The 22,542-nt window shown below is 37.7% G+C and overlaps 1 protein-coding gene across 1 annotated transcript; it reads right to left on the bottom strand.

Annotated features, from left to right (window-relative positions):
• Positions 1–6,599: 6,599 nt before the first annotated feature.
• On the bottom strand, positions 6,600–7,636 carry LOC132266209 (uncharacterized). The gene is made up of 3 exons (XM_059767061.1): positions 7,291–7,636; positions 6,998–7,194; positions 6,600–6,899 (listed from the first exon to the last, which is right to left on the bottom strand). The coding sequence occupies exons 1-3, from the start codon at positions 7,634–7,636 to the stop codon at positions 6,600–6,602; spliced, it is 843 nt and encodes a 280-aa protein (XP_059623044.1).
• Positions 7,637–22,542: the final 14,906 nt, after the last annotated feature.

Raw genomic sequence — 22,542 nt, 5'->3', positions numbered from 1 at the left:
CAGTTTTACGTATTGCACTGACTTTTCATAGATTTTGTTTATCAATTTAGGCAGTAGCCTATTGCTTAGCGTTACCCATTAGTTAGTGCTGGATGCATAGGAATTTTATGCGTCTGTTCTACGGAACTTGGAAGAATAGGGATCGTTACCTTTCACTAAATTTTGGGTAGGATTGGCTCGTTGATAGATGCAACCTAAGAGTTGTATATGTAAGGTATTTCTTAAACATAGAAACCTGGTTATTGATGGTTGTGTTGGAATTTGGTGGAGCTCATGTAAAACAGCCGTGCCACATGGAAACGGAAACAAATTTTGTCAAGATATTAATTCAGAGTTTCGTGAATTCCGAGGACGGAATTCCTTTTGTTAGGGGGGAAGAATGTAATACCCCTAGTTTTTAAAAGGATAAAATGGGAATTTAATTTTGGATTTTATTATATTTTTATTTAATTATGTGACTTATGTGTTTTGTTGCTTAATTGATTAAGTGTTTAATTGAAATGGTTTATTTGGTTTGCTTTAATTGTGGATTTGTTTTGCTATAATTATTTAATTGTGATTTAACTTTATTTAAATTGATTGTTTATTTGTTTTAATTTAATTAGTTGATTAATAAGTTGTTTAATTAAATTAGTTTTATTTGTTTTAATTGTTTATTTAGGGTTTTGGTTCTGGGTAGTCACGTTTATATATAGCCGACTTAGTATAAAATTAATTATTTTGTCGGTTGCATTCTTGTATTACAATTAGAATTAGGGTTGAGTTTTTATAAGCCTATATATATACATATATAATCTGCCAAGGGTTTTAAAACCCTATACACGTACTAGAGGCAGAGCAAAATAGAGAGAGGTTTAAGAGGAAAACAGAGAGGAAACCTAGGGTTTGGCAAAGGAGTGTTTGTTCGTGTGTTGAACCAAGGAGGAAACAGAGGAGTCGAGGACAGTAGGAGTCACCGGAGAATTTTGGAAGACGATGCAGGGGTTTTGAACCCAAACCTCAAAGGCAAGTTCTATTCCTAACTCTCTCCCTTTGGCTCGTGATCTTTGCATATCTAACACAATTCCAGGAGCGTATAAGGATTAAAAGTAAACTGGGTTGCATATCTCTGTTTTTTTTTAAATTGAACGTAGCCATTAGTTACTGCTTGTTATATAATCCTTCGTTTAAGAAACTCATAAATTAATTCGTGTAACTAGATGTATAATTCATGTAAACTGATGTATAAAGAATTAAATTAGTTTATAACACTCTGGGAAGCTTTAATATTACTTTGGTTCACATGATTGATTCATTTAGAACAGGGTGGGTTCTTGAATGGTAAATTGCTCGTTCTAACTTCCTATTGCATAACTTTTGTTTTGGTTGTTGTTAGCAAATGACTAAGGTATTAAACTGTCTTTGGATCACACTGGGACATAACTTTAACCAGTAGCTGCCTTAGTAATTTAGGACGGATGAACTGGTCGTCGCCGGAGAGGACACAGTTGGAGAGAAGAAGCAAATAGGAGGGGAGAAGGTTGGAGGCAGCTCCAAAATGTTTTGGAGCCGGCTCAAAGTGGGTTGGAGGCGGCTCCAAGTGGGTTGGAGGCGGCTCCAACTTGGTTGGAGCCTGCTTCTTCGAAAGGTTTTGCAGTTTCTGGTTTTTTGCGTGTGTCTGGGGTACTGTGGTTGGGTTTTAAGAATTCTATATTTATTTAGGGGTTATTCTGGGGTTGTTCAGTAGTGATTAAACTCATATTAACATCTCGGAAGTTATGGTAAGACAGAATAAATCCCAGGAAGCAAAGGTATAACATAGTAGAAGATTCCTCAGAAAGTTGTTGTATTAGCTGGGAGGTGAATGATTCAAGTTGCTCATATTTAATTAGCAATTGATTTAAGGGATTTGAGGTTTAAATCCTATCACAGTAATATAAGAAAAATAAGCAGGTCAGGTATGATAACTCTCTGTTATGCATAGGTAGGAAGGGTCGGGAACACTTAAGAAAGTTAGTGTGACGATATTTTTACAGACAATTCAAGTTGCTTATTTTTAAATTTAGCAATTGAAATAGGAGTTTGATATGTAAATCATATAACAGTGGTAAGAGATTAAGCCTGTTAACTAATATAAAATTCAGTTAATGCTTAATAAGAAACTCGTTGATGTTTTTGAGAATTTGTTTATGTTAACTTCTGGGATATTGTGGAGTAATCACAAGTAAGCATGTAAACACTGTTAGTATTATTATTATGCTTATTGTGAGTTACAGGATGGTTATATTTATTCTCTGCATTTAAAATTTGTTAGAGAATCGGGTACTGGATGTATTAAACAAGCATGCTAGTTAAACATTCTTGTGTTATGTTTATGATTGGATATGTTGATATTGATATGCTATGCTGTCATATTTATATTATCAATACTGAATGGATGGTTTGTATGCACCGGTATGGGACGGTGACATACTAGGGGGATTAGCTCAAAAAGAACGCTAAGTCTTACCTACTCTGGATTAAGGGATGGATTAACTATAAAAGTTAAGTCCTACCTGTATTTTATGTCAAATCACTAAACAGTTGAGTGACACTTTGGTTTGAAACGGAATTTAAATATATTTTTATGGTGTCACGATATGAACATGAGTCTCAGAGTCATTGGCTAGGGAGTGTATATGCATTGGGATGCATAGCTGGCTATGATGGTTAGATGTGTACCCTGCTAGGTCTAGGTAGTCATGCCCACCTCTGGTACGTTTTGCATGGTGCCTACTAGTCAGGTTGAGACGGGCCTGTAATCCAGTGAGAGTCTTGTAGTGTGAATATATATATATATATATATGTGTGTGTGTGTGTGTGTGTGTGTGTGTGTATGTGTGTGTACGGACTATTTAGTTATTGTTGGATTGGTTAGGATGTACATGCGTATCGAGTCTCTGTTTGGATTAAAGTAGGATATAACTAGTTCGTGGGCCTGACCCACTTCTATTTTTCAGGTGTTCGATAGTTCCAGTCGTAGACTTGATCGTGCTGAGCAGAGACTGTTACTCACTCTTCCGACTACATAGGATGTTCTTTCCTATTTTAGTTTCGGGTTTTAATTCTGTAAATTTATTTATTGTTTGGGATTATTAGGGGTCCATTAGATGGATTCCCAAGTTATATAGATTTAAAGGATTTAAATGATATTAATTTATTATTTAAAGTTTGAGGGTTTTTATTTTAGATTTCTTTTAGCATTTTATTAATTTATTCTTAATTCAGTTTTTTATTTCTGCTTGTTTATATATTGATTGTCTGATATCCCTCGGATCTGTGCTCGGACTTGATCACCCATGGCTCTAGAAATGAGGGGTATCACATATGCTGGCAGTCTACCATTATTTGGCAAGCTGCTATGCTGGCATGCTGGCAGTCTACCGTTATGTGGCAAGCTGCTGTTATTTGTCGTTGTAATTAGTTTCCATTTATATTTGTAGGGTTCATGAGCAGGATGGACAGTTATGTTTTGCCATTGCGATTATCGCATTATGTAATTTAATACTTCATCCTATTGACATCTTTAGTCGGCTCGTCCCTTTAATAAGGAAAGTAGATTAAGACGAGTTTCATGCAACTCGTAATAAGGTAAGTAGATGAATACGAGTTTCACTCAGCTCACCCTTTAACAGGGGAAGTAGATTACTATGAGCGTCACCCAGCTCACCCTTTAATAAGGGAAGTAAATTACTCTGAGCTTCACCCAGCTCACCCTTTAACAAGGGAAGTAGATTACTATGAGCGTCACCCAGCTCACCCTTTAATAAGGGAAGTAGATTACTATGAGCTTCACCCAGCTCACCCTTTAACAAGGGAAGTAGATTACTATGAGCTTCACCCAGCTCACCCTTTAATAAGGGAAGTAGATTAGTAGGAACTATACTCAGCTTATCCATTTAACATGAATATTGATAATATTTCTTCAGATGCTCAACATTCCATGGGTGAGGCAGTGGCTTTCCCTCTAAGTCCTCTAACCAGAATGTTCCTGGTCGCTGACATCGCGTAACTTTGTAAGGCCCTTCCCATTTGGGACCTAGTTTCCCTATGGTTGAATCCTTAGTTGCTTGAGTAACTTTACGGAGTACTAAATCTCCTACTGAGAACCTCCTAGGCTTGACCCGAGCATTGTAATACTTGGAAACCTTCTGTTGATAGGTAGCCATCTTAATCTGAGCTTGTTCTCTCATTTTTTCGATCAAGTCCAAGCTTGTTTTCAACTCCCTTTTATTCTGCTTATGCTGGCAGTACTCCGTCCTAAAGTTTATTAGGCCAATCTCTACAGGGACTACTGCCTCACTTCCAAACGCTAAAAGTAAAGGAGTTTCCCCTGTGGGAGTCCTTACAGTAGTACGGTAAGCCCATAGAACACTCGGCAGCTGCTCAGGCCACAGTCCCTTTGAAGCGCCGAGTCGAGTCTTGATCATCTGAAGATTGTTCTATTAGTGACTTTGGACTGTCCATTCACCTGGGGATGTCCTGGCGATGGATGAGAAATGAATTTGAATCCCGAGCTCAGAATAAAATTTTTTTAAAGTCAGAGTTGTCGAACTGTTTTGCATTGTCTGTGACAATCACTCTAGGAATCCCCAATCAGCAAACTATTGACTTCCACATGAAGTTCCTTATATTGTTCTCTGTGATCCTGGCCAGAGGCTTAGCTTCTACCCATTTAGTGAAGTAATCAACCATAACAATGGCATACTTAGTGTGCCCTTTGCCCTTGACGAGAGGGCCAATCAAGTCCATTCCCCATTGAGCAAATGGCCATGGTCCTGACATGGGAGTCAACTCCTCTGATGGTTGTCTCGAGATGTTGGCAAATCGTTGACACTTGTCGCACTTTTTAATGAAGTTAAGTGTATCTTTCTGCATGGTGGGCCAATAGTATCCTTGTCGGATGGCCTTGTTAACAAGTGACCTACCCCCAACATGGTTTCCACAAACTTCTAGGTAGATCTCCTTCAAAATGTAGTCAACTTCCTCGCTAGAAACGCATCGTAAATACGGTATGGAAAAGTTTCTCTTGTAGAGCACCCCTTTGATAAGGGTATACTTAGCTGCCCGCATCTTGACCTTTCGAGCTTCTACTTGGTTTATTGGGAGCACCCCATCCTTGATATATCTAATGATAGGATCTGCCCATTCCACACTCAATATTGCTTGTTGCACGTCAAGTTGTCTCTCCTGAGATATAGATGGTTCGTCCAAATATTCCAGTGGTATAATCTTATTGATCTCAGGTTCCAATGTAATAGCTAGCCGGGCTAAGGCATCTGCCTTCCCATTCTCTTCTCATGGTATTTGATGAATTGAGAATCTCTGGAAGTGATTCTTTAATTCCTCTACCTTCTGTAGGTAACTCTTCATCTTCTCGTCCTTTGCCTCATATTCCGCTTGAACTTGTCCAACGACCAACTGGGAGTTGGTGTACACCTTTAATTGCTCAACCCCTAAGGCATTTGCCACATTTAATCCTACTATCAAGGCTTCGTACTCACCGAAGTGCGTATTGTATACTTTCTCCCTTTAGGGAGACAAGAACAAGCCCGGCTCCGCTAGCCTGAACATTAGATGACCCATCCACGAACAAGTTCCAGACTACTTCTAGGCCCATTTGCTCACTTGAACCTAGTTCTGTTGAAAATTTGGGTTGTTGCTCCTCTTCTGGAGGGGTAAACTCAGCTAAGAAATCAGCCAACACCTGAGCCTTTACGGTTGTTCTTGGCTTGTACTGAATGTCAAACTCTCCTAACTCTACTGACCACTTCATCAGTCGACCAGAGCTTTCTGTCTTGTGTAGGACTTGTCGAAGGGGTTGATCTGTTAGCACCATTATCATGTGCGCTTGAAAGTATGGTCTCAGTTTCCTGGCGGACACAATTAAAGCAAAGGCCAACTGTTCCATCCTTGGATATCTTTCCTTCGTACCCCTGAGTGCTCTGCTCACGAAGTACACTGGCCTTTGGACCCCTTCTTCTTCTCATATCAGAGCTGAATTGACAGCTGTCGTGGAGACCGCAAGGTATATGTATAATTCCTCTCCCGGTATAGTTCGAGACAGTAGTGGGGGAGAACTAAGGTATTGCTTTAGTTCTTTGAACGCCTGCTCACATTCTGGGGTCCATTCAAAAGCCTTCCTTAGCACACGAAAGAAAGGTAGGCACCTATTAATTGACCGAGAGATTAGCCTACTAAAGGCAGCAATCTTCTATGTTAGTTATTGTAAATCCTTGGTTGATCTTGGTGATATCATGTCAATGACTGCTCAGATCTTCTCTAGATTGGCCTCAATTCATCTTCTGCTTACCATATATCCCAAGAACTTTCCTGAGGAAACCCCAAAGGCACACTTGTTGGGGTTGAGTTTCATCTTATGCCTCCTAAGTACCTCGAAGGTCTCCTGCAGGTCTATCAAATGGTCTTCAGCTTTTAGGCTTTTCACCAACATGTCATCAACATATACCTCCATGTTTCTACCAATTTGGTGTTTAAACATTGCATTCACTAGCCTTTAGTATGTTGCACCAGCGTTCTTGAGCCCAAAAGGCATTACTTTGTAACAGTACAAACCTCTATCAGTGATGAAGGCTATTTTTTTCTCTATCTGAGGTGTACATAGATATCTGGTTGTATCTAGAATATGCATCCATGAAACTTAGTAGTTCGTGTCCAGCCATCCCCTCAATGAGCATATCGATTCTTGGGAGAGGAAAGTTGTCCTTCGGGCAAGCTTTGTTAAGGTCAGTGAAATCCACACATAGCCTCCACTTTCCATTTGCTTTCTTCACTAGGACCACATTTGCCAGCCAATCGGGGTAGTACACCTCTTGAATAAAGTCAGCTTTTAAGAGCTTTTCCACTTCTTCTGATATAGCCTAATTCCTTTCTGGAGCGAAAGTCCTCCTCTTTTGTCTGACAGTTTTGAAGTTAGGATTTACATTTAGGTGGTGCTCCATGATAGTGGGGTCTATACCCGGCATGTCTTCATGCGCCCATGCAAATACATCTCGATTCTTCCCGAGGAATTGAGTAAGTTCATCTTTGATACCTGGGGGAGTAAAGACCCTATACTCACTTTCTTCTCGGCCTCACCATCACCAAGAATGACCTCTTCTAGCGCCTCGATAGGTTCCGCTCTATGAACGTCTGGCCTATCTCTCCCTTCCAGTTCTTCAATCGTAAGTGCCTCTTGTGATTTTGTTTTTCTGAGCGAGGCGACCTAACATTGTTGAGCCATTGTTTGGTCCCCTCTTAGCTCTCCCATACCATATTCAGTTGGGAAACGCAGCAGGAGATGGTAAGTGGAAGTGATTGCTTTCATGGCATTCAATGTTGTCCTTCCCAGGATAATATTGTATGATGATGGGCAGTCCACCACTACAAAGTCCACCATTACAGTAACCTGCTTTGGATTGGCACCTGCAGTGACTGGAAGGGTAACTGCCCCCAGTGGATATACTTTGTCGCCTGAAAATCCCACCAGTGGTGACTTCATGGGTCGGAGCTTCTCTCGGCCGATTTTCAATTTGTCGTACACCCCAAGAAATAGTATGTCAGCCAAGCTACCATTATCTATCAGTATTCGATGAATAGTGAAATTAATGACGACCATGGAAACTACCAGAGGGTTATTATAGGGCTAGTGAATTCCCTTGTCATCTTCTTCAGAAAAGGTTATGACCGGCTTCTCAACTCGTGGTAATTTTGTTGGAGGACTTGTCGCTCTAACTTTATTCACCTCTGAAATACTCTGAATTCTCCTCGCATGAGCCCTCCGAGCCGAACTCGTCTCCCCACCACCAGTAAAGCCACCCGATATAACTCTGATCTCACCCATTGGTTGGTGTTGAGGAGGTCAATCATCTGGACCCTCTCGGGCTAGGTTGGAGCCTCCTTTTCCATTCCCAGTTGTGAATTTGCGTAAATAACCTTTACGAACAAGGTTCTCGATCTGGTTTTTGAGGTCGAAATAATCTTCTGTGTTATGTCCATGGTCTCGGTGGAACCTACAATATTTATTTTGAGACCTCTTTGTTGGATCAGCTTTTAGCTTTGGCGGCCATTTCAATGATGCATCATCTTGAATCTGCAGAAAGACTTGCTCTACAGATGTATTTAGGGGGGTATAGTTATTATACCTGCCTGGGCTCACTGGACAGCGAGACAATCTATCAGCCTGGCTGTTTGAGAATTTTTTGTACTTCGATTCCCTTTCCTCCCCAGTACTAGGTGCTAGCCTCTTCTTATCCGACCTCTTATCTTCACCATCTTTGTTTTTTCATGCATTCATTGCATTCTCACCGTTCATGTGCTTTCGCGCTCTAACTATTAACTCTGTCATGCTCGTAGGGGCTTCTTTTGATAAGGAAAATAGGAAATTAGAAGTTCGTAGTCCTCCCATAAAGGCTGTGAGGGCAACCTTGTCGTCCACCTTTTCTACTTGCAGCATTTCAGTATTAAAACGACTTATGTAATCACGAAGAGGCTCTCCCTGCTACTGCTTCACATTCAGTAAATGTGTTGCTGGTCTCCTATGCTTCTGCCCAGCGATGAAGTGTCCTATGAATTGTTTGCTCAACTCTTCAAAGTTTTCAATGGAGCCTTGCTTTAATTTATTGAACCAGAGACGAGCCCAACCCTTTAGTGTGGTAAGGAAAGCCCTGCATATAATCTCGTCCGGTACGGCTTGCAAATACATAAGAGCTTTGTAGGTCTCCAAATGGTCGAGAGGGTCCTGCGTCCCATCAAAGTTCTCAAGAGTTGGTAACTTGAATTTGCTAGGTAGAGGACAACTCATAACAGCCGGGCTAAAAACTAGGTTGGTCTTCTGCACCATATCGTTCACCACAGCTTGGCCTTTCCTTTTCATTGCTTGCATAACATCGTCAACCTTAGCTTTTAGATCCTACATCTTTAGATTGAAATGAGTGGCGTCCTCAGTCTTGTCACTAACATAACTAGAAGTATCTCCATGGAGCCTGTTGGTATTCTGTTCAGGGGACCGATGGTGATGGCTCCTCTGTTGACCCCTTATTTGACTAAGCTTAACGTCGTTGTTAACCCTACGAGAGTCATTGTTGAGTGTTTTTCTCCTCGTTGGGGGCGGCTAAGCATTGCAGAATCATCGCATTTTGCTGGAATAACTGGTTCACCAGTTGTTCCAACGCTACGACGCGTTCCTGATCTTTTGGGACGACGGGGGGTTGCCCCGTCGAGTCCCCTTCATCAGAAGCCTGCAATGCTTTGTCCTCACCAGCAGCCAGACCAGATTACAATCAAACCATTCTTTGCTTAGAGAACTAAAATCGTTCCCATAGACGGCGCCAACTGTTGATGATGGATTCTGTGCAACCCGGATTTGATCTGACTTCCTGAACAGAGAGAAGAAAAGGTGATCCTACAAACACCGGTGTGTTACCGGTGGAGTAGGCTCCGACGAACAAGTCAGTGTGTGAAGTAATCTCTCCAGAGAAATCAAGAAATTGAGTTAGGGTTTATTGCGTACCTCAAAACGTTTATTAGCCCGCCTTCTTTATAAGGCTTAGGTCAGGATGTCATGTAGAGTTACCTTCTCGTAATCTGTAGACTTAATCCTTATCATGATCTTTAATCCTTATCGTAATCTGTAGAACCTATCTTAATCTTTAATCCTTATCGTACTCTGTAGAACCTATCTCAATCTTATGAGATAGTGCGTTAATTTAGCAATCGTCCCTTAATCATGGATATTTAAATTATAAATCCATCATATATATTTATATATTAATAGTACCAAGTTTGGTCAAAAAAACTTAAAGGCAGAGAAAACGTAGGGGTAATAATGAAAACGTAAAGGGTAATTGTGAAAAAATGACATTTATTTACTTTGATTTTTCTCCGTGGACAACTAATTTGATACATAAATAGAATAGTAGAATACCATGGGACAGAGTTAGTATTTTTTATAATTATTATTTAAATTTTAAATATCTCTTAACTTAATGTCTATAAACATCTTATTTTTTAAAATCTAATTATATTTATTGGTATTCTTTATTTAATCTCTGTCCACCCATATTTCTATACCAATTATTTTCACCCATTCTCCTATGACTTCTTTCCCACCCATACTTCTATAACAATTGGATTAAATTTAAAACAAAAAAACAAACATAAATCTACCACAACGAGTTTCAAAGGTCATTTTATTAAAGTTTCTTTGCTTTTATATATATTTTTTATTCAATTTTATCTTCTTTATTTTTTTAGGTTCAGTTTCCACCTATTTGAGTTTTTTTAAGTTCATTTTTGAGGTACAGAAGGGCTTGGTCACAGCCATCTAAGTAAGATGATCTATATATCCATTTAAGTTTCACTAAATTTGCTGTAAAAGGCAAAATCCTATTTGATTTTGATACACCTGGTCCGTAATTTATATCCTATTAAAATGGGTCAATAGTTACAACTCATCAAGAAAACTTACACACATAAAAAATAAGATATATATATATATATATATATATATATATATATATATATATATATACATATACATATATAGTGTTGTTTAACTATTTCTTATGAAGCATAGACACTCCTTTTAGGAGTTCCGTACCAGTGTCGGACACTTTTCGAACACTGACACCCCATGTCCAAGGCTCGAACACGTGTCCGACACTTCTGTGAAGTGTCCAGAAATTAGTTTTTATTGGACACGGCTCGGACACGCGAAGGACACGGGGTGGATGCGGCTTGGACACGCGGGGGACACGGCGGGGTATATTTTGTAATTTTTTTAAAAGACAAGACACGACGGGGGATACGGCGGGGTATATTTTGTAATTTTTTTTTAAAGATAAATGGGGTACCTAATGTAATTTATTAATTTTAAAAGTAAAATTTTGAAAAAATAAAAAAACTGCTACAAATAACAGAGTATTACACAGAAAATTTATTTTCTCTCACTTCCTCTCTCAGTCTTTCATCTTTTTCAATTATCTCTCTACATGAACCCGACAATTTTTTTTTTTTTTTTTTTTTTTTTTTTTTTTTTTTTTTTTTTAAGTTACATGAACAAGACTTTGTGAAATACTGAAAGTATATATGTTTATTCATGTACATATTTAGCTCATTATAGTTATGTCTCTTCTGCACATCTTCGTTTATCATTTGGATCAACTTTATTTTTCGTTTATTTTCTATTTTGTCTTGTCTATGTTTTACTTATAATAGAGATGAAATTATTGAAATTGGTCCTGTTATTTGTTGTTGTTTTATTTGCAATTTTGTATTTATATATACCTGTTTGTTATTAGGAAAATGAAAGTGCAAGGTTCTAGTAATTATATTTTGAATATATATATATATATATATATATATATATAATTTTATAGGCGTATCCCCGCCGTGTCCGTATCCTATTTTTTTTAAATTTGTCGTGTCACCGTATCCATGTCGTATCGTACCCGTGTCCGTGTCAATGCTTCATAGACTGTTTCCTAATGAGTAAGAAGAACTATACTTGCGTTTAATCCTAACTTTTAGAATCTATTGTTATGGCAATTAGTTTAGTTAATCAGTTTTTTCTTTTTATATTTTAAGAAACTCAACTCTTTTTTTTCTATTACCATTATATATTATTAACCCGAAATGACAATTCTAGACATATTTTTAATGGAAACTAAAATAAAACATATTTCACTAGGCTTTCTTCTATATTACTTGCTCTTCATTTCGGCAAAAAGAAGAAAAAAAAGAAAAATTTGTTCATGCCGTTTAACCATACCGGGCTAATTAAAAAAAAAAAAAATCCTTCCCATCCCTTCAACCATAGAAGAAAATTATTCATCGAAAAAATAATAATAATAAAACATAGAAGGAAATTTGCAAAGCATAAAAAAAATAAATCAATCATAATAGTAGCGTTTGAAAAAAAAAATTCCTTAGCCCTCTAGTAGAAGATATCAGTGAATGGCTTCATCATCAACCTAATTTTGATTTGGTGTATACGCTTAGAGCAGGGAATGAGGTTGCCCATGCAGTTGCTGCTTATGCTTTACAAGAGAAAATTACATGTTTATGGGATGATAATTTCCCAGAGTTTGTTTTGCATAAAGCTAGTTTGGATGTAATTTCTGATTCTAATCAATAAATATGTTTTCTTGCTTGCGAAAAAAAAAAAAAAAAAAAAAAAATTCCTTTTTTTCGCTATCGATACTTACTAAATGTATTCATAATTTTAGAACATATATTTTTATTATTTGTAACACATATTCGATACTTCTAACATACTTTGATTACGTATTTCTCAAGTACTTCAAAACAAAATTTTAACAAATTTTGAACATTAAAATGTAATTTTTCCAAGAATAATACCATGGTATCTGTTTACACCCTTATTTTCCAGTTGAATATTACTCAGGTCGATTTCAATGGAAAGGTACTACGGTGTTCTAATGGAAAGTCTTAGGACACATGCCAGCCAAAGAAGCAAGCGGTTACAAGTGGTTACATGTAAAGTCATGGGACACATGACAACCTAAAAAGTGAGTGGTTACAAGTAGTTACATGCAAAGTCGTGGGACGCATCCTAGGAAGTGAGCGGTTACAAGTGGTTACATGCAAAGTCATGGGACACATGGCAGCCCAGGAAGCTGGTCGATTCCAATGGAAAGGTACTACGACATTCCAGTGGAAAATCTTGGGACACATGGTAGCCAAGGAAGCAAACGGTTTCAAGTGGTTACATGCAAAGTCATGGGACACATCCTAGGAAGTGAGCGGTTACATGTAAAGTCATGGGACACATCCTAGGAAGTGAGCAGTTACATGCAAAGTCATGGGTCACATGGCAGCCTAGGAAGTGAGCGGTTCCAATGGAAAGGTACTACGACGTTTCAGTGGAAAGTCTTGAGACACATGGCAGCCAAGGAAGCAAGCGGTTACATGCAAAGTCATGGGACACATGTCAGCTTAGGAAGCAAGAGGTTATATGCAAGCTACCATTACTAAATTCTATAAATAGGGCATGATATTATAACTTAGAAAGCCTGCTCAACGCCAAACATAACTACGCATTTCAATACAAATTCTTATTTTCATTGCAATGCACTTTCAATATGACACTTTACTTTTCATTAGATAATCTTACTTTCCAGTCAATTACTTTCTTAAGTAGTTCGTTTCTTCCTAGCCAGTTAACTATCCCAAAGTCCTTTATCAAAGGCAAAAAGAACCCCGAGCTGTTCATTCCAGACCTCATCACAGTCGCCTGATCCCGCAGTCTTCCTTCTGAACTATTGTTTGGATCTCTCTTTGGAACTACTGCAGTTGCTAGCATGCCCATTAGGTTCCATCGGAACCGGAACCCACTTTTTTTAGGCCAAACATAGTGGCACACCCGGTAGGACATTCTGAATGGAGTGTTTCCATGGCGGGAGGAGAAAGACATGGAAAATCTTTTCAAGATTTTGCCGAAAATTTGTAGGGAACACGACAAATCTTTTTAAGATCTTGCCAAAATTTGTAGGGAACAGGCTATTGAACTTTTTAATGTAAGTTCACATGTCGTTCTAGAAGCTAATACGTTTCAGGCATACATTAATGAATGCCGTGATGAATTCCACCGAATGTTTCGAATGATTGCCGAAGAACGTGAGCAATTTTCTCGAGAATACAAGGAAAGAATCCGGGAATGGCAAAGGTGCCAATAACGCGTAAAAACCCTTCCACAAGCTTAGCAACCACCACCACCCATGGTGTCGATTCCACTAGCAGTGAAGTCGATTCTGCCAATAGTGAAGTCGATTCCGCCACCACTTCCATCGCAGATGCAGGTTCTACCTAAGGTGTAGAACCCTTCAGCAACAGTGAAGTCGATTCCACCGGCAGTAGTTCAACCACTTCCATCGCTGGTGCAGGTTCCAACAAAGATGCAAACCCTTCCACCAGCAATAGCACAACCACTTCTATAACAGGTGCAGGTTCCAACTGAGGTGCAGAACTTGCAGTAGCATAACCACTTCCATCGCAGGTGCAAGTTCTAACTGAGGTGCAGAACCCTCCACCAGCAGCAATCTAGAAAGTTCAATTTCAGGTCCAACAGAATGTTCGACTTTCGAACATTCAGCAGCTTACAAGCACACCACCAAGGCCACTTATGGCCTTTCTAATGGCATTTGAAATTGAACGCCCTCCAAGGAAACCTTCTGATCAAGGAGTAAATCCAATTCGCTGGAGGAGTATTCCTTGGTAGACCCAAACCCAATTCCAGTGGTGTTTGGGGGGCATCCAATGGCCAACCTATCCAAAGGTTAGCCAGAAAATACAAGCCAACTTGCTGACTTCTCCCAGTAAAACTGTGGCTTGGCCATAAGGAAGGTCGACAAACCTTTCAATAGGAAGCCGTTATCACTTCTTCCATTAGAAGAAGATTTTCCACAGTCAGATTTTTCTTCGAAAATAGCACATGCTTCACAATCTTTATATATTCTTCCATTTGAAGAATATAACGGTTATAATATTTTTCTTCCAATTTTAGAAAAAAAATGCCACTATTTTATTTGTCTCAAATTCTCATCTTGTGATTTTTGAAGGGCAAAACTTGGCCAATCAACTATGTATTTGGATAGAAGATGTACAAATTCGTCCTCTTCATAAACCTCTAGAGCCCGGGGGGCAATGAAATTGGACGTGAGGCTTCAAATCTTCGTTTTAGTTTAAAATAACTGCTTAAAGTTTTCGACCCAATGGTACATTCCAACTGAAAAGTTTTAGTTATTTCAATTAGAATATCACATGGAAAATTCTCACTCACATATAAAATTTGATATGCCTTACAATTCTTCAAAGAATATCAGGCACATCAAATTTGGGGGGGCAATGTTTACACCCTTATTTTCCACTTTCCAGTTGAAGATTACCCAGGTCAATTTTAATGGAAAGGTACTACGGTATTCTAGTGAAAAGTCTTAAGACACATGGCAACCAAAGAAGCAAGCAGTTACAAGTGGTTACATACAAAGTCATGGGACACATGGCAGGCTAGAAAATGAGTGGTTACAAGTAGTTACATGCAAAGTCGTAGGACGCATCCTAGGAAGTGAGCGGTTACAAGCGGTTACATGCAAAGTTACAAGAGACATGGTAGCCTAAAAAGCTGGTCGATTCTAATAGAAAGTTACAACGACATTCCAGTGGAAAATCTTGGGACACATGGCAGCTAAGGAAGCAAATGGCTACAAGTGGTTACATGCAAAGTCATGGGACACATCCTAGGAAGTGAGCGGTTACATACAAAGTCATGGGACACATCCTAGGAAGTGAGCGGTTATATGCAAAGTCATGGGACACATGACAGTCTAGGAAGTGAGCGGTTCCAATGGAAAGGTACTATGACGTTTCAGTGGAAAGTCTTGGGACACATGGTAGCAAAGGAAGCAAGCGGTTACAAGCGGTTATATTCAAAGTCATAGGACACATGTCAGCTTAGGAAGCAAACGGTTACATGCAAGTTACCATTACTAAATTCTATAAATAGGGCGTGATATTATAACTTAGAAAGCCTGCTCAACGCCAAACACAACTACGCATTTCAATACAAATTCTTATTTTCATTGCAATGCACTTTTAATATGATTAGTCTTAGTCCTGCACTTTAGTTTTCATTAGATAATCTTACTTTCTAGTCAGTTACTTTCTCAAGTAGTTCGTTTCTTCCTAGCCAGTTAACTATCCCGAAGTTCTTTATCAAAGGCAGAAAAAACCCTGAGGTGTTCATTCCAAACCTTATCACAGTCGCCTGGTCCCGTAATCTTCCTTCTGGAATATTGTTTGGATCTCTCTTTGGAACAAGCGCAGTTCCTGGCATGCCCATCCAGTTCCATCGGAACCGGCGACCCAGCTTTTCTAATGCCAAACAGTATCAAAATATAATTGTTAAAAAAATTTAAAAATTTTACACCTAAAGGAAAGGGTCATAAGGAAAAGCAAAAGTGTAAAAAAAAAAAAAAAAACCTGAAGTGTCACCAAGTGAGTACAATACCCCCTCTGGTATAAAAGTGAACAATTTGCCCCTTTACATTTTACCTCTGGCCACTTTTTTTCCATGTTGTGACGCATATGATTGATTTTTTTTTATTAATCCCGAAAGTACCCTCCAATATGACGGTTATACCCCATCTTTCTATAAAAAAGACTTTTGTATTCCTTTGTTCCAACAAACCTATTTTTGCTCTCATTTTCATTTTCATTTGCATATGCTCTCTATGCTTTCCCTCCAAAGTTAGTTCATTTAAACATTATTGTTGGACCATATATATATGTTCATGTTTATTTTTTCACTTCTGTCTTTTCTAGTTATTAGAAGAGTTTTAAAAATTAGATTATATCAAATGGCTTGTAATGTAATACGATATCGCTGAGAATATAATACAACCATCAAAGGTATGTAGTCAAAGTCCGTTTACATATTATTTGAATTGTGGAATTGTAAATTTCTTTTTGGCCTCAAAACCTTCCTCATTCCTCACCTTAAAATTGTTTTCAATGATTTTATTTGCTTGAAACTTTAATAAGTTGCTGGTTAGTTTTGTGCTCTGAATGATTTTTTGGCTTTTCGCTCTCTATTGAACTGGGCCATGAATACAAATGAGGAAGCATTACCCAAAAAAAAATACAGAAGAAAAAGTTAATGGACGCGATTCTCCAATTTTGTAGAAAAAAGGAGTCGAAACCTATCCGGCCTGAGTTCACATAAACTAGGTAGAGGTCCACATAAAGAGTTACAACGCTTAAGTCAATTTAGGCCATGTAATGCCTCAATTTATTATCAAGGGCATTTAAGATATTTTTCTTTTATATTTTTTTATTTTAAAGTTAGTTATACGTGGTAATTTGGTAAACACACAATGACATTGGACGAAAAGTGGTCGGAGGTGAAATGCAAGGGGAGAAGTTGCTCACTTTTAAAACTTTAGGGACTAACTTGCTCACTTTTATACCACAGGGAGTATTGTGTTCACTTAGTTTTGGACTTTTGCCTAAGGAAAATGAAACTCTTCCTAAACGGTTTTTTTTTTTTTTTCCAATTTTTTTTAGGGCTACATAATTAGTGTCATCTTATTAATATGGATTGAAAAAAAGTACATTAAATTATAATTAATTCTATATTTTTTTTTACCTGTTTTTAAAAGTGTTTCACCATATAATCAATGTACTAAATTCCAGTTGTGATACTAAACTGTTAGAATTCAAGTCCAATATAAAAGGATGCCACTTCATGAAAGATAGGGAAAAAAAGAAAATGTTCACCTTTACATTTTTGTATGAAATGTGATATCTAACAATTTTCTTGTACCCTGTCTGCATACCTCACCAACTACGTTACATCAATTTTGTAGCTTTGTTTACTTCGAAAGACAAACCCATGGATCCACTCGGTTCGTACCGGAAATTAGAACAACCGGTCCCATAAAACCTTGGTATATTTAAGTGGGTACAAATTTACTGCTGAATCGACCGATTTCGGACAAACCAATCATTTTTTCAGTACGGACGAATCAACCACAAACCAGCCAATTTTCGTGAATATGTTACACAATTGAGTTTATTTTTATTTATACTATTTTTATAAAAGTATAATTACTAAGTATTTTTAATTAAAAAAAAAAAAAAAAACATAGACTGAAAGTTCATGAATATAATATGTTATTATATGTTCGGGGAATCAGCAGTGTGAATCACAGAGGATCGCTGCCCAGTTCGTCTCCTTCCCTTGGTTCCTCCCTACTCCCTTCCATGGGAGTGGGGAGGTGATAGTTACCTCCCACGGTTGCAATAAACTCGGTGTGTTTCAATAAGTGCGCTCCGTGGGTGTATTTTTTTATGCCCTTTTTTTTGTTTTTGTTCGGCTAGATATGTTCCTGGTTGGTTCGTTTTCGGCTCCCATAGGCGGATTTGTTGTTTTTCTCTGGCTAGATCTCAAATCTAGGTCAGTTTTGGTTTTGTCTCAACTTGTGCGGGGTTTTGGATGTCGGAGTGCCTTGTGGCTGTAGTTTTGGAGCTGTTGCCTTGATGATAGCTTGACTTTTGGGTCACTTCTGTTTGCTGCGTTTCTCTCATGGTGGTTCCATTACAAAGTTTTGGCTCTATTTTCTCCACAGATCTAGAGCCTGGTCTTCCATTTTATTACTTTTCTTTATGATTTGTATGCCTTTTCTGGCTTGGCTTTTTGCTTTTGTATTGCCATATGACTTGGCCTTTGTGCGTTTGAAATGAAAAATAAAAAATAAATCACGGAGGATCAGACTATTGAAAGAAGACCTCCTACAAACTCTCAAACAGTTTTGAAAAGGGTATAGTTGGATGTATGGATGAACTTGGAGCATCATTATCCCACATTACATTAATCAGAGAAACACCACTAGAAGTATTGGGTTCAATGAATTGAACATTAATGGTACTTGGATCAGTAAATTGAATGGTTGAGCAACAAGATACATTCCTTTCTTCAGTAGGTTGTCCTGCAACATTAGAGATGGTGTTAGTTGCCAACTCTTTAATATTAGTTGAACATTGTAGGGCCTCCTCTTAAAAGACACTTAACTTCCCCTCCACATGATATGTCTTGTAGAGAGAAGCTGGTCTGCAAATGGTAGGGTGGTCTCATCAAATACCACATGTCGTGAAATAAATATCCTACCTGTAGGAGGATAAAGACAACGATAACCCTTATGTTTATTTATATATATATTTCAGTGCACTCTTTTGCTTTTCCTTTTTCAAAGTATTATTGCACCAACAGAAGTAGCTAAAAAGTATCCATATCCGGTGGGACTTAATGTTGCAAATTTTATTTCATTAAAGCTGAACCATTCTAACTATCTGTTGTAGAAGACACAGATGAGTGCTTTGATTGAAAGTCAAAATTTAGAGGGATTTCTTGATGGAGAGATTCCTATGCCCAAAGAGTTCACAACTGTCCTAGAAGGCACAGAGGGATCAAAGGAAGTCCTGAATCAAGAATTCATCTATTGGAGGCATTCCGATCGCCTTTTACGCGGATGGGTGACTGCAACACTGACTAAAGAAGTGTTTGGCGTTGTTGTAGGGCTCAAAATTTCAGCTAGTGTGTGGACAGCCCTAGAAAATGCTTTTGCATAAAGACTCTCAAGAAAGGGAGTTTCAACTCACTAAGAACTTGCACTGACTTGAAGGTACCTTACAAGATTACATCCGAAAATTCAAAAATATTTGTGATGATCTTTCAGCTATTAGGAAGTCGCTTCCTGATAAAAGCAAAGTTTTCTGGCTTCTACAAGGTCTCGGTTATGGGTATGAGACTTTTGTTACCACCATGTTAAAACCACCAGTACCTTCCTATAACGATATTATTCCGCTTCTATAGAGCCATGAAGCACGTTTACGCTTTTATGGAACTGCAAGTCAACCACAACACTACAAGAGAAATGGTATTTGCAAGATAAAAAAATCTTGTAAATACCTCTTACAAGGTTAACTCCGGTAACAAGCCATGCGGTAAATAGTGAATTTTATTACCGCATCCAATTAAACCCTGTAAATAACCACCCGCCATCTAGTTAATAGATTTTTTTACATATTGTAATAACATTTTACCGGGTTTTTTACACCCTGCAGAAAGTAACTTTTTAAAAAAATTCATTTCATCACAACTTGCTATGATTGGCAATGGTGAACAACTTGTTATTACACATATTGGTGATTCTATAATTAAGACACCTTCCACTTCTATCAAATTGGAAAATGTTCTACTTGTTCTTGACATAAAAAAAGACCTTTTATCTGTTAGTCAACTTAATTCTAAGTTCCCATACATATTTGAATTTTCTTCTGGTGGTTGCATAATTAAGGACAGGAGCATGGGTCAAGTAGTAACCACGAGGAATAGAAGAGGAGATCTATATGCAATGGATGATGTTAAAGTTGCTTTGTTTTCAACCCGTCATAGGACAGCATCTCAAGACATTTGGTATCAACGATTGGGCCACCCTCACCACCAAATTACTCAGTATCTCTCTCAACATAATTTTATTAAGTATTCAACTAAAAATAAAGCTAATTCCATTTGTGCTAGTTGTCAAATGGGTAAAGCTTGTAGGCTTCCTTTTGTTCATTCAAGTAATTTATGTAGCGAACCTTTCATGAAAGTTCACTCTGACTTATGGGACCTTCTCGAATTCGCTCCACTAAAAATTATAAATATTATGTGATTTTCATTGATGATTGCACTCAATTTACATGGTTATATCCCATGAAGAAAAAATCTGAATTTTTGCAATGCTTTATTCATTTTCATAACTATGTGAATTGTCAATTCGGAAGAAAAATTCAAATTTTCCAATCTGATGGTGGTGGTGAATATGATTCTACTAGTTTTCACACTACACTTGATAACCTTGGAATTAGGCACCAATTATCTTGTCTAGCTACTCAACAACAAAATGGTACTGCCGAAAGAAAGCATAGACATATTCGGGAACTTGGTGTGACTATGATGTTTCATGCTCGTATTCCAAAGAGGTATTGGATTGATTGTTTTGCTATTGCCGTGTTTCTAATTAATCGTTTACCTTTAACAACATTAAAGATGGATTCCCCTTATACAAAATTATTTGGTGATTAACCAGATTACTCATTCCTCCAGGTTCTTGATTACAAATGTTTCCCTTATAGACAAGGGCAAAAGGTTGGCTTGTGATACAACCAGGTAAATTAATCCGACGTACAAGATATCTATAAGAAACCTACTTATAGTATATAACTATAGTACTACTAGTATTATAGGTCAGGAATAGAATCACTTAAATCTTATGTAGATGTAGAGGTATAGAATCACTTTAATCTTATCTAGATTTAGAGGTTCTGCAGTCTGGACTACTAGACTCGTCCATGTTTCAAGATTTCCAAACATGTCCTTAAATTCCTCACCCGCCTTACTGGTAGCAACATATAAAATATACGCTTATTGTTATGGATGTGGGATCCACATGATGCAATCTTTGCTTACATCATCAATAACAACCCCATGGAGTGGTGACCAAGTTTTCTTCATCTTCGCTTACATTTAAAGCTCATTCTTGAGCCTATATATACCAATCAATTATACTCAGAATGTGATATAGAAAGAGAATCAACAAATGAATATATTACTCTCTTTGATTTCTATTTCTCTCTCTAGATATATATATACTATCACAGTGCCTATAATATATAAAATTATAATGCATTATCAGTACGAGCTCTAACCATCTGAGACTTGAACAAGAAGCTCTCTCTCCCTTTTTCTATCTCAATTATATATTGTTGATCCTAAAGGTCATTCAAAGACCGTCCAACGATTTTGATGATTACAAAACATTAAAAGTGTTCTCGGACTAATGTTTACATTGAGCATGCAGAGCAAAGGGATAAAATATGCCAAGTAATTACAACCAAGCAAACAAGACAAAGATATCATTTCAAGAACAATCAAGTTTGTCTCAAGCTTAATGTAATCATGATCTACTTGAAGAAAAAGGGGTAGATAGATTGATGAGTGATTAGGATCCTTGTCAAAGTAATTCATGAATTGATTTGAAGCTCATATCTATAGGTTCATGCATTTACTTCAAAAACATTTTTCAAAATCTTGCATTTAAAAGAAAAATCAAAATTTTCCTTAGATCATATAACCGGTTTAGAAACATCATCTAATCGAGTAGATGAACAAAGCAAAAAGCTCGACCTGACTTACGGTATCTTGTAACCGGTTAGAAAATTGGTTCTAACCGAGTAGATCAACACACACAGAATGATGCATCCTTTCATGATCCTTCATAACCGGTTAGGAGAACCCATGTAACCGATTACATTCGCTCAAAAAGAATATAATTTTTCTTGGCCAATGATGTAACCGATTAGAAAGAGTTGTGTAACCGGTTATCTTCGCTTGAACAGAATAACACTTTGCTTGGCTAATGATGTAACCGGTTAGGAGAACCTATGTAACCGGTTATCTATGCTTAAACAGAATGTCATCTTTCTTGGCCAATGATGTAACCGGTTAAGAAGTCCTTTGTACTCGATTAGTTTGTCTTAAACTGAAAAATCTCCTAGCTGATGTAACCGGTTAAGAAAAATCCTGTAACCGGTTAGATGAGATCCAATCTCATTTTTTCGAGTTCTTTAAAGTAGCTGAGACAGATCTGAAACCACAGTATTTATTGCTCCAACGGTTACTTACACATTTAATGCTTCTCAACCAACTCCAACAGTCATATTTGAGCACTTAATGCACTTGTTCTTCCTCCTCACTCTATATAAGTCCATGCATTGATGAAGGTATGTGTGGTTAAAGGAATATTTAAAATATCATTCAAAAGCATTTACTCTAGCAATTATTCATTCAATCATATTAGACTTGAGTTTTATCTGATTCATTTATTACTCTAGTCTTGTGAGCTACATTTGTATATCTATCTTGAGAGAGATTCAGTTTTGTATTTTAAACATCAAACTTCT

This window comes from Cornus florida, unplaced genomic scaffold (assembly GCF_030987335.1).
Source record: "Cornus florida cultivar Cherokee Brave unplaced genomic scaffold, ASM3098733v1 CherokeeBrave_3.0.0_Hap2_Chr07, whole genome shotgun sequence".
In the NCBI taxonomy this organism is placed as follows: Eukaryota; Viridiplantae; Streptophyta; class Magnoliopsida; order Cornales; family Cornaceae; genus Cornus; species Cornus florida.
Note: the sequence above shows the minus strand (reverse complement) of the source record. Positions and strands in the feature narration are given on the sequence as shown.

Excerpts from the sequence above, each read along its gene's own strand:
- LOC132266209 (XM_059767061.1), bottom strand. The coding sequence starts at position 7,636 with ATGGTCGTCATTAATTTCACTATTCATCGAATACTGATAGATAATGGT. Across the intron at positions 7,195-7,290 it reads GCGTTTCCCAACTGAATATG|AACTGGAAGGGAGAGATAGG; the intron begins GTATGGGAGAGC and ends TTACGATTGAAG. Across the intron at positions 6,900-6,997 it reads GGCGCATGAAGACATGCCGG|GCTATATCAGAAGAAGTGGA; the intron begins GTATAGACCCCA and ends GAAAGGAATTAG.